This window comes from Castor canadensis, chromosome 11, assembly GCF_047511655.1.
Source record: "Castor canadensis chromosome 11, mCasCan1.hap1v2, whole genome shotgun sequence".
NCBI classification, from domain to species: domain Eukaryota; kingdom Metazoa; phylum Chordata; class Mammalia; order Rodentia; family Castoridae; genus Castor; species Castor canadensis.
In genome coordinates this window covers 125,602,792-125,617,826 of record NC_133396.1, presented here as the reverse complement: position 1 = coordinate 125,617,826, position 15,035 = coordinate 125,602,792, and the positions used below count along the sequence as shown (strand labels likewise).

Below are 15,035 nucleotides of genomic sequence, written 5' to 3'. Positions count from 1 at the left end.
AACTATTTTGCCCTTATCTCTAATTTTGTTGAAGAGAGAGTATAAGCAATAATAGGAAGGAACAAGGGTTTCTGCTAGTTGAGATAAGGATAGCTATACAGGGAGTTGACTTGCATTGCTTTCCTGTACATGTGTGTTACCTTCTAGGTTAATTCTTCTTGAACTAACCTTTTCTCTAGTTCCTGGTCCCCTTCTCCTATTGGCCTCAGTTGCTTTAAAGTATCTGCTTTAGTTTCTCTGCATTGAGGGCAACAAATGCTATCTGGTTTTTTAGGTGTCTGACCTATCCTCATACCTCCCTTGTGTGCTCTCGCTTTATCATGTGCTCAAAGTCCAATCCCATTGTTGTGTTTGCCCTTGATCTAATGTCCACATATGAGGGAGAACATACGATTTTTGGTCTTTTTGGCCAGACTAACCTCACTCAGAATGATGTTCTCCAATTCCATCCATTTACCAGCGAATGATAACATTTCGTTCTTCTTCATGGCTGCATAAAATTCCATTGTGTATACATACCACATTTTCTTGCTCCATTCGTCAGTAGTGGGGCATCTTGGTTGTTTCCATAACTTGGCTATTGTGAATAGTGCCGCAATAAACATGGATGTGCAGGTGCCTCTGGAATAACCTGTGTCACAGTCTTTTGGGTATATCCCCAAGAGTGGTATTGCTGGATCATATGGTAGATCAAGGTTTAGCTTTTTAAGTAGCTTCCAAATTTTTTTCCAGAGCGGTTGTACTAGTTTCAATCTCCCTCTCTTTTTCTCTATAACTTTCAGTTTATTTTGAATATAGCAATCTTCTTAAGACAATATTCATGTCACTCCTTAGCTTACAAACACACAATTCAAAAACCAAACCCTAAACAAAAAAACAGTGTCTATTTATCCCTCAAAGAGTAGAGTCTACAAATTCCTAAACTTGGCCTTCTCACCTCTTCAGATGCACCTAAGCTGTCCCCTTCTTCTTTTTTTTTTTTTATTTTTGTTTTTGTTTTTAAGCTGTCCTCTTAACACCCACCTCCCCATCTCAGACACTTTGCTGACCTGCAAACTGAAGTAGTAATTCCTACCCCCCTTCCTTTCCCCTAGCATGACCTACATGTAATTCTCTAACTTCACAGCATACTTAGTTCAGATGCAATCACTTTACAAAAGTCCACTCTCTCCACCTAGAATCTGTCTTTCTTCTGAGCAGGGCTTCTGCTGAGGCCAACCTTCACTATCTTGTGTTGTGACATTTATGCTCATGTCTTTTCTTCCAGGCTGTAAATTTCTTGGCATGGATCCCACAGCATTTATCTTAGTTTTTTATGACAAGTAGGAATTCAATGACTTCTTATTAAATTGAGTTTTTGTGATAGAAATACGTTGGAGAAGGAGCAGCAGTTCATGCACCCCTCCAGAGCTCCAAATGGGACCCTTCATAGAAAGGAGGAAATGGCAGCCTGGCCCTTCTCTGGGCTTTGCAGTGGCTCTGATCCAACTCTGTTCCAAATGACCTTGTTTGCTGCTCTGTTGGCTACTGTTCTTGGTGAGTAGTGGGAAACAAGTCCAGGTGAACAATCATTAAGACCATCAGCATATATGAGACTAAAAAAGAGACAGTTAAGCTTCTAGCAGAAATTCAGTTTCTGCAACAAAGTGTTTATTTAGCCAGGTGGAATTTAGGGGGAATTTGCTTTGTATGTGAAAGAGGAAGTTTTCTAGACAATTGCTCTAGAATTTCTTCTATAAGAGTTTCCAAAGAAAACTGTCTCCCAATTGTGACCTGAAACAAATCTATATCATCTATCAGTCTGATTAAATAGTTTTCATTGCCTGCCAGTATATCCAGAATGGAGAGGTGAAATGAATACTTCTTCAAGCTCTTAAAATGTTAATCAGTCCTGAATTTAATTTTTGTGATGAAAGTAGGATTAAGAGTTTAATGTTTCAAGGACTCTATAATTCCTCTACCATGTTGTCCAAATTTTAAATATATAAATTAAAATTTTTTTTTTGGTGGTACTGGGGTTTGAAGTCAGGGCCTCACACTTCCTAGACAGGTGCTCTACCACTTGAGCCACTGTACCAGCCCATTTTTGTGATGGGTGTTTTCAAGATAGGATCTCAAGAACTATTTGCCTGGGGCTGACTTTGAACCTCTGTCCTCCTGATCTCTGCTAGTGTTACTCAGTTTCCTTTCCCTGAAGCAATCAATGTTATATAATACTCTATTTTTTGTTTTGTTTTTAAGACAGAGTCTTGCAGAATAGCCCATGTTGGCCTGTAAAACTCGCCGTGTAGCTCAGGCTGGATCTGAACTTGGAATCCTCCTGCCTAACCCTTCTGAGGGCTGAGATTACTGGCATTACTGGCTTGTAATGTTTTATTTAACGAGATAGTGTGTTTCTGTTAAGGCAGACTTCCGGGCTTTGCATTGATAATCCTGAGTCAGCCAGATAGGAAATCTGAAAGGCTGAGGAAAGTTGTGTCTGTCATCCTTTTAAGATAAATTATCGCATAAATAATAGAGACAAAAATGTAATGCCTTGTATAATTACCATTTATCAACAAACATATTTACTGACTGGTGACAGGATTCACTGAACAGAGAGTGTAGTGGAATTATGAGTTTTCTTGATTAGAAGAAGAAAGAACTGTCCTTGCTCTGAAATCATACTACTGAAACATTGAGATGCTGTGTCCCAAGAAATAATATTTGGTACTTCTTGTCATTTTGTGTCCAGGAAACTGTGGTCCCCCACCTGAGTTAGCCTTTGCCTCTCATATAAACAAATTGGACCAGACAAACTTCACAACCGGAACTACTCTGAGATACGCCTGCCGGCCTGGGTATAGTAGGTTCTCCTCCAATCAGAATGTTGTCTGTACAAGGGATGGCACATGGTTCTATGAAGATAACTTCTGTAACAGTAAGTGTCAACATTTATTCTTCTCATGGTGCTTTTGCCAACTTTGGACTTGTCTTAGGATCTAAGCTTCCTGAACCCTTAGTCACTAAGAAACTATCCAGTTTGTTGACTACTGATTTCAGTGGTCACATATGTGACACTTTTGAAAAACAGAGTGCACTGAGGATATCAATCTGTTCTACGTATGTGTTTGGTTTTGTTTGTTGTGTGTGTGTGTGTGTGTGTGTTTGTGGGGGTTTTGAGATTTGAACCCAATACCTGGTGCTTGCTAGCAGACACTCTACCATTTGAACAATATCTCCAGCAAGAAGTCTATTCTATATTGTAATTAACCAAACACTTATTTCAAGAAATGAACCACAGGGGCTGGCGGAATGGCTCAAGCAGTAAGAGCATCTGCTTAGCAAGCACGGGGGCCCAAGTTTATCTTTCCAGTGCTGTCAAAAGATAAAAAAAAAACCAACCAAACAAACAAAAAACCCAGAAATGAACCACCAATTCCATTTTGATGTACTGAAAACAAGATTTACTTTAAAGTTTTATGAATTGTCAAGTGGCTAGAAAGTAGTGATATGGCTGTTAAAGTAATTTTGCCCAAAATATCTGCTGGGTTTGGAAGGAGGTGACTCAGTATCAGCTGGGAATTCATTCTGATGTTTTCCAATATAAGGGTATACAGTCTATACCTACTCTATTTTGTCCCTTTTGTAACTGACACATAGTCCTTGGTAAAATGTACCAGAAAAAAAAGGATCAAATTTTGCAAGCATTTTTCCTTCAAAATAAAAATTCAGTGAATCAGGACCAGAAACAAGTGTGACTCTACAGTCAAGTGTGGGATGATATAGGTCTGTAATTCCAGGATTCAGGAGACAGAATCAGGAGGCTCCTGAGTGTGAGGCCAGTCTGGGCTACATGATAATATCCTGTCTCAATAAAATCTAAATAAGTAAATAAATGTACAAAACAAAATAAAATAAGTACAAATCTAAACAACTAGGATTTTCTGGAAGCAGAAGTGGAACTTGATCCATTAGTTTTCTTTTTTGATGTCTTCTCTGTGAAAACTTGGAATCACTAACCATTTAAGTTTTTCTCCCAGAAAAACGGTGTAGAAATCCAGGAGATTTACCAAATGGACATGTGGAAATTAAGACAGATTTGTCTCTTGGATCACAAATAGAATTCAGCTGTTCAGAAGGGTGAGTGCGAAGTAATCAAGAAATAATGATTTTAAGTTAACTTAAGAAACAGCTAGTGCATTCATATAGTTCAAATTGTAAAGTGATATAAAAAGATACATATTAAGAGTTCTCATTTCCATCCTGTCTCCATATACTGTACTTCTTCCTGTCTTCAAGAAAGGATTCACCTTTATTGGTTTCTTATATATTTTTCTAGAGTATCCTTATATTAGATTTATATATAGCTTAAATTTAGCTAAGAAATTAGCATATATTCTTAATTTTTCCCCTTCCAATAACAAATGTGGCTTTTTTTTTAAATAAAAAAACTTTTTAAGGGTCTCCTTAGACAAATGTGGTTTTATATCTCACTTTGCTTTTTTACTTATTAGTATATATTGGCAAAATTTCATGTTTGGATATAAGGAAGTTCTGCATTAATTTCCTTTTCAACTGCACAGAATTGTTATTAGCATATCTTAGTTGTACAGGGAGATACATGTATGTAAATTTGTCCAGCTATAGTTCCATGTCACTACTGTGCAGATGCAATCCAATTCCCTTGATAATCAGGATTAATCACCTCAGCCACAGGAATGACCACTTCTTTGCCTATTCATTCACTTGTATGAGGGGACCAAGAGTTGACAGATTTCAATGGGCCATGAGTCCACAGGTCTCAAGTTCAATTTAGGACTGCCAGGTAAAACACAAGGATACCCAGTTACATTTGAATTTCATATAAGCAGCACATCATTTTAGTTTAAGGATACTCTGCACAATACTTGAACCACACTTACCCTAAAAATGTTTGTTGTTTATATGAAATTCAAGTTTAATTTTAAAAGTAGCCATCCTATCTGGCCATTCTCTTTGAAAGTCTTGCTGTTTACCATGATAGAAGCATTACTCCATTGGAAGCTAAAACTGTGACAATAGAGAATAGTGCTTATTTCTGCCTTAGAATTTACTGAGGTTTTAGGGTGCATCCTAATATATGGTCAGTTTTTATTAATATTCCACAGGCACTTGAAATGAAGATTTCTTTTTATGATTAGTGTATAGATCAGATCTTTGTTGATGAGTTTTTAATCTTTCATTGTGTTCTTTTTTATATGTCTTAAATATAAAGAAATTAAAGTAACTTAATAGCTTTCATAATTATTTTAAATACTAAAAAATAAATTAACAGTAATTAATAGCATATTTTGATCATTCTTTTTATATCCTTTGTGTTTTTATTTTATTAAAATGGCTACCACATATTTTGGTATATATTTATAAATATTCACTGAATATCAAAATAGTTACTATTATAAAACACTGATCTTTGTGTAATTTATCAATCTTGGCTCTGATGTGCAAGCCATGGAATTTTGAAATCCTTATCTCTGCTTTTCTTTTAGTTTGCGTTTACTTGATATAATTTTGCCCTTCCTTTTATTTTTAATATGTTTGAGGCTCTTATAGAGTGTCTCTTGTATACAACATAAAATTGAATTTTGATCCATCCATTAATTGATTTTTTTTGGAGGTGTGACTCAAACCACACCTGCTTTGCAACTGCAAAGCTCTGAGTTCAAACCCCAGTCTCAACAACAACAAAAAAAAACACACACAAAATTTTTTCCAGTAGGTTGCTGGAGAGCAATTACATTTTTGATATATATATAGAATTTTGTTGTATTATTTCATGCATGTATGCATGTGCATCTTTTTTTCTATTCAATATTTAGACTGACAGATATAAATACAACAGAGAATGTTGAATATTCTATAGTTTATTATCAATTGATTATAATTCATAATTAATGTTAATCAGTTAACATTAATATTAATATGCCTATGTCCTTGACATTTAGGAAGGCTCAGAACTTGGTTCTAGTGGTTATGTTTATATATTTAACTATTATTATTCTTGCTTCTCTTTAGATGTTTAAATTTATTCCTTGTAAGCAACAATAAATTGGAATTCTCTCCTTCCTTTCTTACCCTCTCTATCTTTTCTAGCAGTAAATTTGTATTAATTGTATTATTGTAGGCTTGTGTAGTCTCTGATCAGAATATTCCCAAATTCTTTGTGTTCCACTTGGAAGCATCCAGGCAGGACATGTGGGTGTAGTAAGGGAGGTAAGGGACTTTATTAAAAGTTATGGAAAAAGTTTCAAACGGCCATGATGGGATATGAGGGAGATGCATAGAAAAGGAAAAAGGGGGCCCTCTTTCTCTTTCAAGTGCTTTAAAAATCTACACTAACCTATGGGAGGGGAAAAACGTGGTGAATCCCATCCACCAAAAATCAATGAGTGGGAGGGGCATGGATGGCCCCTGGGCTGAAGTGGGAGTGGTTTGAGTTGTCCCTGGGCCAAGGTGAAAACAATCTTCACGTGTTTGCAATTGAAAAGAAGGATCAGAGAAAACATAGAATGTTCAAACTGAAATACAATATTAAGTCATAGATGTTTTAAGAGTCCCAAACTTTTCCTATCTTAACCTGCCTCATTATTATTTTAGTACTTGTGTTTAACATTAATGTTAAATGAGCACACATAGGTTGATATCACTCCCAATCTTGCAGAAGAGGCAAGATCTGTTTTTATTAGTTATATCATGTCAGCACTGCCTAAGCATATAACATTTATATTTCACTCAATAATTCTTAACCCTATCTTGGTTTTTGTCTTTGATCTACATATTCAATGCTCACTACCACTTTTTTGTTTTATTTTGCTTTTCCTTTGTTTTTGGCTAAAGTTGCCCTGTGGTTTCTTGGTTGGCTATAGTATGTTCTGCAGTGTTTTCCTAAAACACAAAGAAAGCAAAACAAAACCTCCCAAACCAAGCCAATAAACCAAAAGAAAATTATCTCTTGTGCTCCTGCACGTTGAAATATGCCTGAGCTGTTGATACTTAAGAGACAGTGTACTTTGTCTCTGTAGGTATGTATCATATTTTGGCTGGTGGATGATGCTGTAGAGAACTCTAAAGCTGACCTCAATTTCTCTCTCTCTCTCTCTCTCTCTAGTAGTATTGGAGTTTAAACTCAGGGCTTCATGCCTGCTAGGCAGGCACTCCAGGGGTGTGTGTGTGTTGGGTGTATTTTTGAGATAGGGTCTCAATTTTTGCCCCAGCTGGCCTGGAACTGCAATCCTCCTGATTTCTGCTTCCTGAGTAGCTAGGAGCACAGGTGTGAGCTGCTGGCACTCAACTCAGTTTTTTTCTCTTATGTATAACTTGGATGTTCTGTCCAAAGATATTATTCTTTATCTTTGAAATCTAATGATTTTACTCTTTTTTTGGAGACAGGGGTCTTACTATGTAACCTATACTGGCTCAAATCACTATGAAGCCCAGACTGGCAGTCCTCCTGTCTCAGTCTCCCTAGTGTGGGGATGTATGCCACCACAGCTCCTTAGTGGTTTTTTTTTGTTGTTTTTTGGGGGTTTTTTTTGGTATCACAGCTTAAACATAGGCCCTATAGTTGCTAGGCAAGTGCTCTATTGAAACTGGATTGCTGATCCCAAGTTTGTGTCAAAGATGCTGGACCAGGAATTTAAAAGTAAAGTAAGCACAAAGTTTATTAAAAGGACAGCAAAGCTCCCGTGATGGGAGAGGCTTAATGAAAAGGGCTAAGCCAAGGAATGGCTGAAGTCTAGGAGATGATATATGGCTCTGATGACTAAGGTCCTCCTAGTCTACCTTGGAACTAGTTTGTGACTGGATATCATTTTGTTGACTTCTTGCTGAACCTGACCACCTGGCCACCCCATCCTAATGGAACTGGACATTCCAGGAGGGTCTGGTCAGCCCTCCTGGCCCTGAGGCCTGTCATTTACACTTTATAGCTTCATGTTTGCTGTTTTGGTGAGACATTTGCTGGTTTACTTTCCTTAGGAGCCTGTTTCTCTTTGGATGTTTGTTTTTAAAGATGCTTCCCGTGTCCCTTATCTAGGAGAATGACTGCTGTACTTCATTATCTTGGTGAGAGTCTGGCTTCTCACCTCTCCTTAGATGTTTGCTTTTAAAGATGCCTTCCTGTCTTTCTTACCTAAAATGGAGTCACTTCTGCCATTTATTCCCCTCGCATTGTAACTGAAGCCACGCCTCTTAATGTTTGTTTCTATGTGATGTGTAATTTTAATATGTACATTAAAGTATTACTTCAGTAACCTGTACTTGATGTGTTAGGGTACGAGGCTGACAACCTTTTGAGAAGACAAAGGACACTCGAGACAAAGGAAGTCACAAGGCGAGGTTTATTTCTAGCCAGCTAGGGTCCGAGCATCCGCCTGACGCAGCAGGTTTCAACAAGGACACTGAGAGAAAAGTTTAAGCAGGTCTTATACTCTTTAAAGCATCAATCATCGTCAGATAGGAATTCCTCATGCCCCTGGGGTCACATTTTCCTGATCTTGCCCACATCCTGGTGGTGGGGTAATATTATTTATTGGGAACTGGGGAAACACCAGAGGCTTACTTATCAGGTTACAAGGAATGTGTTCTCCCATAAATTAGGGGCTAGTAGTGGAATAGAAACCTAAGGTTTAGATAAGAACAGCAGGGGAGTCCTGCTTTGGAAAGTTTATTTACAAGTGGAGACAAAGAAAGGCAGGAATGGGTGCTTATCTCTGCATGGTGCCTTTCATCTCAGTCTGAACTTTTGCATGGCTCTAATGAACAATTCCTCACAGCTCTGTCGAGGTTACAGCTTTTAATTGACAGTTTACCATGGTTTACAACCCTGTTTCAAGGCTATCTTCCTCTTCACGAGGTTACCCAAGGGTCATGCCAGTTATAGCTGATTTCTAGGCTAGGTGGGCTGCAAGTTAAAGTACCCCAACAGATGTACATTTTAAAATAGCTATTTTGTTCTCCATAAAGCATATGCTTATTCTTCCTGGCTTGTCATTGATATCTGTTATTTTTCTGTAATCTTTTTTCTGTTGTGAATTTATTTTGTTTGATTTTTTGTTTTTATCCTGTTTTCCCTTTTGTGTATGTCTCTTAAGAGAGAAGGTGAGAATATTTCAGAACTAAGGTGCTGTTGGGGCACTAATTTGCTCCTGTTGCAATAACAGAAACAATACTGTTTGCTTTTCATACAAAAACTACTTTTTCAGGAAATTCAAAGTAAAGGAATGGTTAATTCTAGCTGTATTTTACCTTATTGAAGAATACACTTTTTTCCCTTAAGTAAGTTATTCCTCAGTATATTCCAGGAGGTTTTAGATTACTAAAGGTGACATTTGCCTTAGTGACACTTATTCCTTGACAATGCTACAATGTGAAGTTATCCTAGCAATGCCTTTTATTTTTCTGTTATCATAAGACCTGGAGGGAAGTCAAACTGAAGAAAACTAAGGTCTTGTGAAGATCCATAAAAAAGAATGTGGCAAATGGGGACTTAGTGGTGTATGCAAGTAAGCCAAGCATCTTCTAGTAGAAGGAGGCTTTGAGCTAGCAAGGCCGGGAAAGGCTGGGGTCAGGAATCTGTCAGGCACTGTCAATCAAATAAAACTGCAGTTCACACTCGAGTGAGTCCTACTTGAGCTTCATGCCTGATATTCATGTTGATCTTCAATTCTAGATTAAAAGAAAAAGGGCAAATGAACAAACACACATTGCTTTGTAGTGGTGAAATTTTACTAAGTCGTGTGCTCAATGGGATGTGATTACTGAGAAAAATGATTTCTTCATTTTAATATTAATAATTCAATTGTTTAGCCCTTTTTATCCCATTTAATTTAGGGTAGAAAGAATTCCATTACAATCTGTGGTTTATCTTATTCAGATATATCTTAACTGGCTCAACCACTAGTCATTGTGTAATCCAAGATAAAGGAGTTGAGTGGAGTAATCCTTTCCCAGTATGTGTAAGTAAGTAAAGATTTTTTCTTTCTTTATCTATATATCTTTTTTCTTTTTATTTTTTATTATTCATATGTGCATACAAGGCTTGGGTCATTTCTCCCCCCTGCCCCCACCCCCTCCCTTACCACCCACTCCGCCCCTCCCTCTCCCCTCCACCCCCTCAATACCCAGCAGAAACTATTTTGCCCTTATCTCTAATTTTGTTGAAGAGAGAGTATAAGCAATAGTAGGAAGGAACAAGGGTTTTTGCTGGTTGAGATAAGGATAGCTATACAGGGAGTTGACTCACATTAATTTCCTGTGCGTGGGTGTTACCTTCTAGGTTAATTCTTTTTGATCTAAACTTTTCTCTAGTTCCTGGTCCCCTTCTCCTATTGGCCTCAGTTGCTTTTAAGGTATCTGCTTTAGTTTCTCTGCATTAAGGGCAACAAATGCTAGCTAATTTTTTTTGGTGTTTTACCTATCCTCACCCCTCCCTTGTGTGCTAAAGCTTTTATCATGTGCTCAAAGTCCAATCCCCTTGTGTTTGCCCTTGATCTAATGTCCACATATGAGGGAGAACATATGATTTTTGGTCTTTTGGGCCAGGCTAACCTCACTCAGAATGATGTTCTCCAATTCCATCCACTTACCAGTGAATGATAACATTTCATTCTTCTTCATGGCTGCATAAAATTCCATTGTGTATAGATACCACATTTTATTTTATTTTTGAGTTAGCATACAAGATTTGTTCTGACTTGGCTATAAACTTAAACTCTCTTAGGGACTAGCAATTATGTGCATCTTTATTGCTACTTATACCCTCCATAGGAATTTGCAGGAATTTTACATTTGTAATGAAGTCCATGCTGAGTATTTCTTTCTTGCTTCTCACTCATTTCAGTTGCCAAGTGTGAGCCCCCTCCAAAGATCAGCAACGGGAAGCACAATGGTGGAGATGAAGAAGTCTACACGTATGGCTCTTCGATCACCTACAACTGTGACCCTCCCTTCTCACTCTTAGGCAATGCTTCCATTTCCTGTACAGTTGAGAATAAAACAATAGGCGTCTGGAGCCCCAGTCCTCCTACCTGCAAACGTAAGTCACAGTGACAAGTTCTGCTTTGAATTGTTGGTTTATAAGAAAAAAGAAGGTGAATTCATTGAGGAAATAGCACAATTCAAGACAAACTAATGATAGCACTGGTGCAGTCATTTATTTTGAGCAATAGATCTTTATTGTGTTAGAATATGGTAGCAAACAGTACCGTTACCTCACTGGTAAGGTAAGTTTTCCTCATTCATATGGAGTCTACTGCATGTCCAGAAGAGTCTTCAGGACAGCTGTGCTAGCTTAGTAACCAGATCAACAGCTCAGGTTGCTTTGCTCTTGTGACATCTCCATATCAAAAATGTACCTTGGCTATTAAGATCTCTGGCCTGGAAGTGACCACATGTCATTCTTCATCACAGCCTTTGTCTAGAATACTGTCGTGTAGGCCCTACCTTCTCTTAGAGGACTGGGGGATATAGTCTTTTATCTATTCAGAAAGTGGAATGGAAATATTTATTAGCAGTGTAATGTTACTCACATATGCATTAAGGGAAAACAAAACTTACTAAATACCAGAAAGTCAACAAGACAAGTTCAGCAATAATAGAACCGGAAAGTATGCTATGGTACTATTAGTTTGCTAACTTGAAGTGTTTACACAGTATCACTTACTATTCTCACCCACTTCAGGACACTATCAAATCAGGGAGACAGGAGACCATGATGCTTCAGATAGTTCAAATGCCTGAGTCAGAATTGCAACAGATGGACAAGACAGGAGATGAGGCTAGAAAAATGAGTAAAGTCCCCATTACAAAGGGCCTCCTGTGTCACTCTCAGGAGTTCAGAGTGTAGGGGAAGGGGAGACACTGAAGGGTTTTAACCAGAAGAGTAAATTTGCTGCATTTTAGGAAGGTAACTGTGGCCACAAGAGGAACAACAGTGTGAAGTGGGGCATGACAAAATAGGCACCCACTGTGGTTTGAATGTGTCCCTCTAAAATCATGTTGGAACCTACAATCTAATGTAGTAGTGTTAAGAGGCAGACCTCTCAGGGGTGATTAACTCATGAGGGCTCTGCCATCATTAATAAGACTGCTGCCCTTTTAAAGAGGTTGGAGGAATAGACCTGGTCCTTTTTACCCTTCTCCACAGCATTCATCCCTTCCTCCATGACAGGAATGTAGCACAAAGGCACTGTCCTAGAAGCTGAAAGCAAGACCTTACCAGAGCCAAATTTGTTGGTGCCTAGATCTTGGACTTCTCAGTCTCCAGAAATGTGGAGGAATCTATTTTGTTACTTATAAATTACTCAGTCTAAGGCATTTTGTTATAGCAGTAGTGATGGAGTAAGGCAGTTCTTACTGCAACCACCCAGGCAAGAAGTGAAGATAGCTTCAACAGTAGCCATGGCAGTGGGCCTGGGGAGGAGTTTAGGATTATAGATGAGTCAATGGTGATTTTATTGAGATGACTTGATGATTGTCTGGATGTAGGGTGGGGGTGGGTGCAGTTTGTCTATACTTCTGGGGGCCAGTCTTTGATACTCTGGTTGCCTCTTCATAAATATTGTATCATTTCCATCAGCTACTGACCTGCAATCAAAATCATCCAGGAAGTTAGGCCATCATACTGAAAGTTTTGGGGGGCTTGCAGACACGTGTTTCTTCTGGGTCACACACGACTAGACTTTATTGGTGAGCAAGTTGGAGGAATATCCACAGTCATCCCATAGAAGGACCAATGCGATGGGACCTCATTTTACTGAGGCTTTTCAAAGCCACAGCTTAAAAATTCCTAAAGATTTCCAAATGTTTCCTTTGTAACTATTTGACATGTATTTATATTAGTCATTTGTACTAGTAATAACTGGATTAGCAGTAGCATTCTCATTACCATTCATCTTTTAAAATCCACTTGTCTTTCCTCACATTTCTTTAGAAATCATCTGTCCTTCACCAGACATTCCACATGGGAAGATCATCTCTGGATTTGGACCCATCTATCATTACAAGGACTCTATTGTGTTAACCTGCCAGAAAGGTTCTGTCCTCAGAGGCAACAGTGTGATCCACTGTGAAGCTGATAGCAAGTGGAATCCTTCTCCTCCCACTTGTGAGCTTAGTAAGTAAGAACCATGAAGGATTTTCAATGTTTGCTATGTAAAGCTATCCAGAAATGTTGGTATGGGAGTACTTGCATGCTTATATCTACTTTGAATCTCTAAAAATTTAAATTTAGATCAATATTTCTTTTTCTTTTTTGGGGGGGGCTGGAACTGAGGTTTGAACTCAGGGCTTCACACTTGCCAGGCAGGCACTGTACCACTTGAGATACTCCACTAGCCCTTTTTTGTGTTGGTTATTTTCTACATAGGGTCTTACAAACTATTTGCTGGGCTGGGCTTTGAACGATGATCCTCTTGATCTTTGCCTCCTGATCAGCTGGATTACAGGCATGAGCCACTGGAACCCAGCTTATTTTTTTCTTGTTAGAAAGAAGAATGATTTTGGTATACTCTTCAAGGTCATCTATCATCACAGAAGGCTGTCACATAAACCTATGCATGTCATTCACACTCCAGTCCTATGGGGAGGCCTTAATATTGTAGATATGGTAGATTAGTATATTTATTTAAACATTGTTTTGGAAGTTGATAGAAAATTGTCTTGTCCTAACAAAATCATTACATTATGGCAATAATTTGAGGAAAAAGGTTTTTTTCTAACTTGCATGGAACTATTGAATGAATTAGCTATGATTCTAACTCTAAAATGATAAACTAATGCCAATTACTAAAATAGGGATAAAAGCAATAATGATTAAGTTGGAACTAAACCCAGTACATAGTAAGAATTAAATTAATGAATTCTCTGAACAGTTGTGGGCACTATTATTTTGCTCATTCTATAGATGAAGAAACTGTTCACAGATAATAAGTGACTTGTCTAAGATCATACCGCTGGTAAGGGGAGGAAGCCACTGATACCTTGTGTTTAGTTTTGCTTGTGAAATGTCAAGAACCTTTACCCTGGGGACTTCTGGAATGGTGGTGTGAGGAGTTAGACAAATCTCATCTCCAATTAAATTGGTCAAAATTAGTGAAGAAAACCACTCAAGGCTTCTTGGAGATTGATCAAAAGGCTTACAATAAATTGAGCATTTATTCAGAAAATTCATGGAGACTCAATATAAATTTTATTCCATTAAGACCAGGGATTATGCTTAGTCCCCAACAGCACTACCTTGTGGAGAACTGTTTCTATGGGCTCACAAGTGGCAGTTACCATCTCTCCCAGCTCCCCAGGATAGAAGAGGTATTTGGAGATGGATATGGCAGCCAGTGAATATTGTGAATTTTCCAAAGACATGTGCTGTGAAAGGCTTATTATATTAAACAGATGTCAGCAGCCAGACATCATCATCTCTTTCTCCACTCCAACTTCCATTACATATGGAGGGTCCAAGTAAGGCAACTTTCCTACACAGCTATATATTTCAAGAGAACTGTTCTAGTAGGCTGGGCATCTGAGTACCATCTCTCATCTTTCCCATTTTTCTAACATGGGAGAACTATTATGGGTAGATTTGAAAGTCAATGAATATTAGCATATCTCATCCCACTACTCTGGGCTGTGGACAGAGCTGGAGGAAAGTATTAATTCCCAATGCACATGTTCCCCCTCTTCATAGCTCCTATACCATAGGAGGGATTTTGGTGAGGTATGTATGAAGGAGTTTCCTTTTTTCTCTTAGCTCTTGATCTGTAGCACAAGTTTTTCCAGATGGGATCTAGAATAAGCTTCAAGGACTGTCAACACCTTGTGCCTAAGGGCCTGACTTTAATTTGATTTGACTATGAAGCATTTTACCACAAGGGAGTTGTTAAAAAACAATGGATTGGCCAGGCATGGATGGCTCACACCTGTAATCCTAGCTGCTCAGGGGGCAAAGATCAGGAGGATCTCGGTTTGAGGCCAGTCCAGGCAAATAGTTCCATGGGACCCTATCTCAAAAAAAGAGG

At 38.3% G+C, this 15,035-nt stretch overlaps 1 protein-coding gene across 3 annotated transcripts in view; it reads left to right on the top strand.

Annotated features, from left to right (window-relative positions):
* C4bpa (complement component 4 binding protein alpha) overlaps window positions 1-15,035 on the top strand; it is a 37,486-nt gene that overhangs the window by 5,800 nt on the left and 16,651 nt on the right. For 2 of the 3 annotated variants that reach the window (XM_074048450.1, XM_074048449.1), the window contains 6 exons: window positions 1,367-1,536; window positions 2,735-2,920; window positions 4,023-4,122; window positions 9,896-9,981; window positions 10,862-11,056; window positions 12,953-13,135. In XM_074048450.1, the coding sequence (XP_073904551.1) occupies window positions 1,395-1,536; window positions 2,735-2,920; window positions 4,023-4,122; window positions 9,896-9,981; window positions 10,862-11,056; window positions 12,953-13,135 (892 nt within the window). In that variant the 5' untranslated portion in view covers window positions 1,367-1,394. Of the gene's footprint in view, window positions 1-1,347; window positions 1,537-2,734; window positions 2,921-4,022; window positions 4,123-9,895; window positions 9,982-10,861; window positions 11,057-12,952; window positions 13,136-15,035 lie in introns of those variants that run through there. The other variant, XM_020170234.2, reaches the window with a different exon arrangement.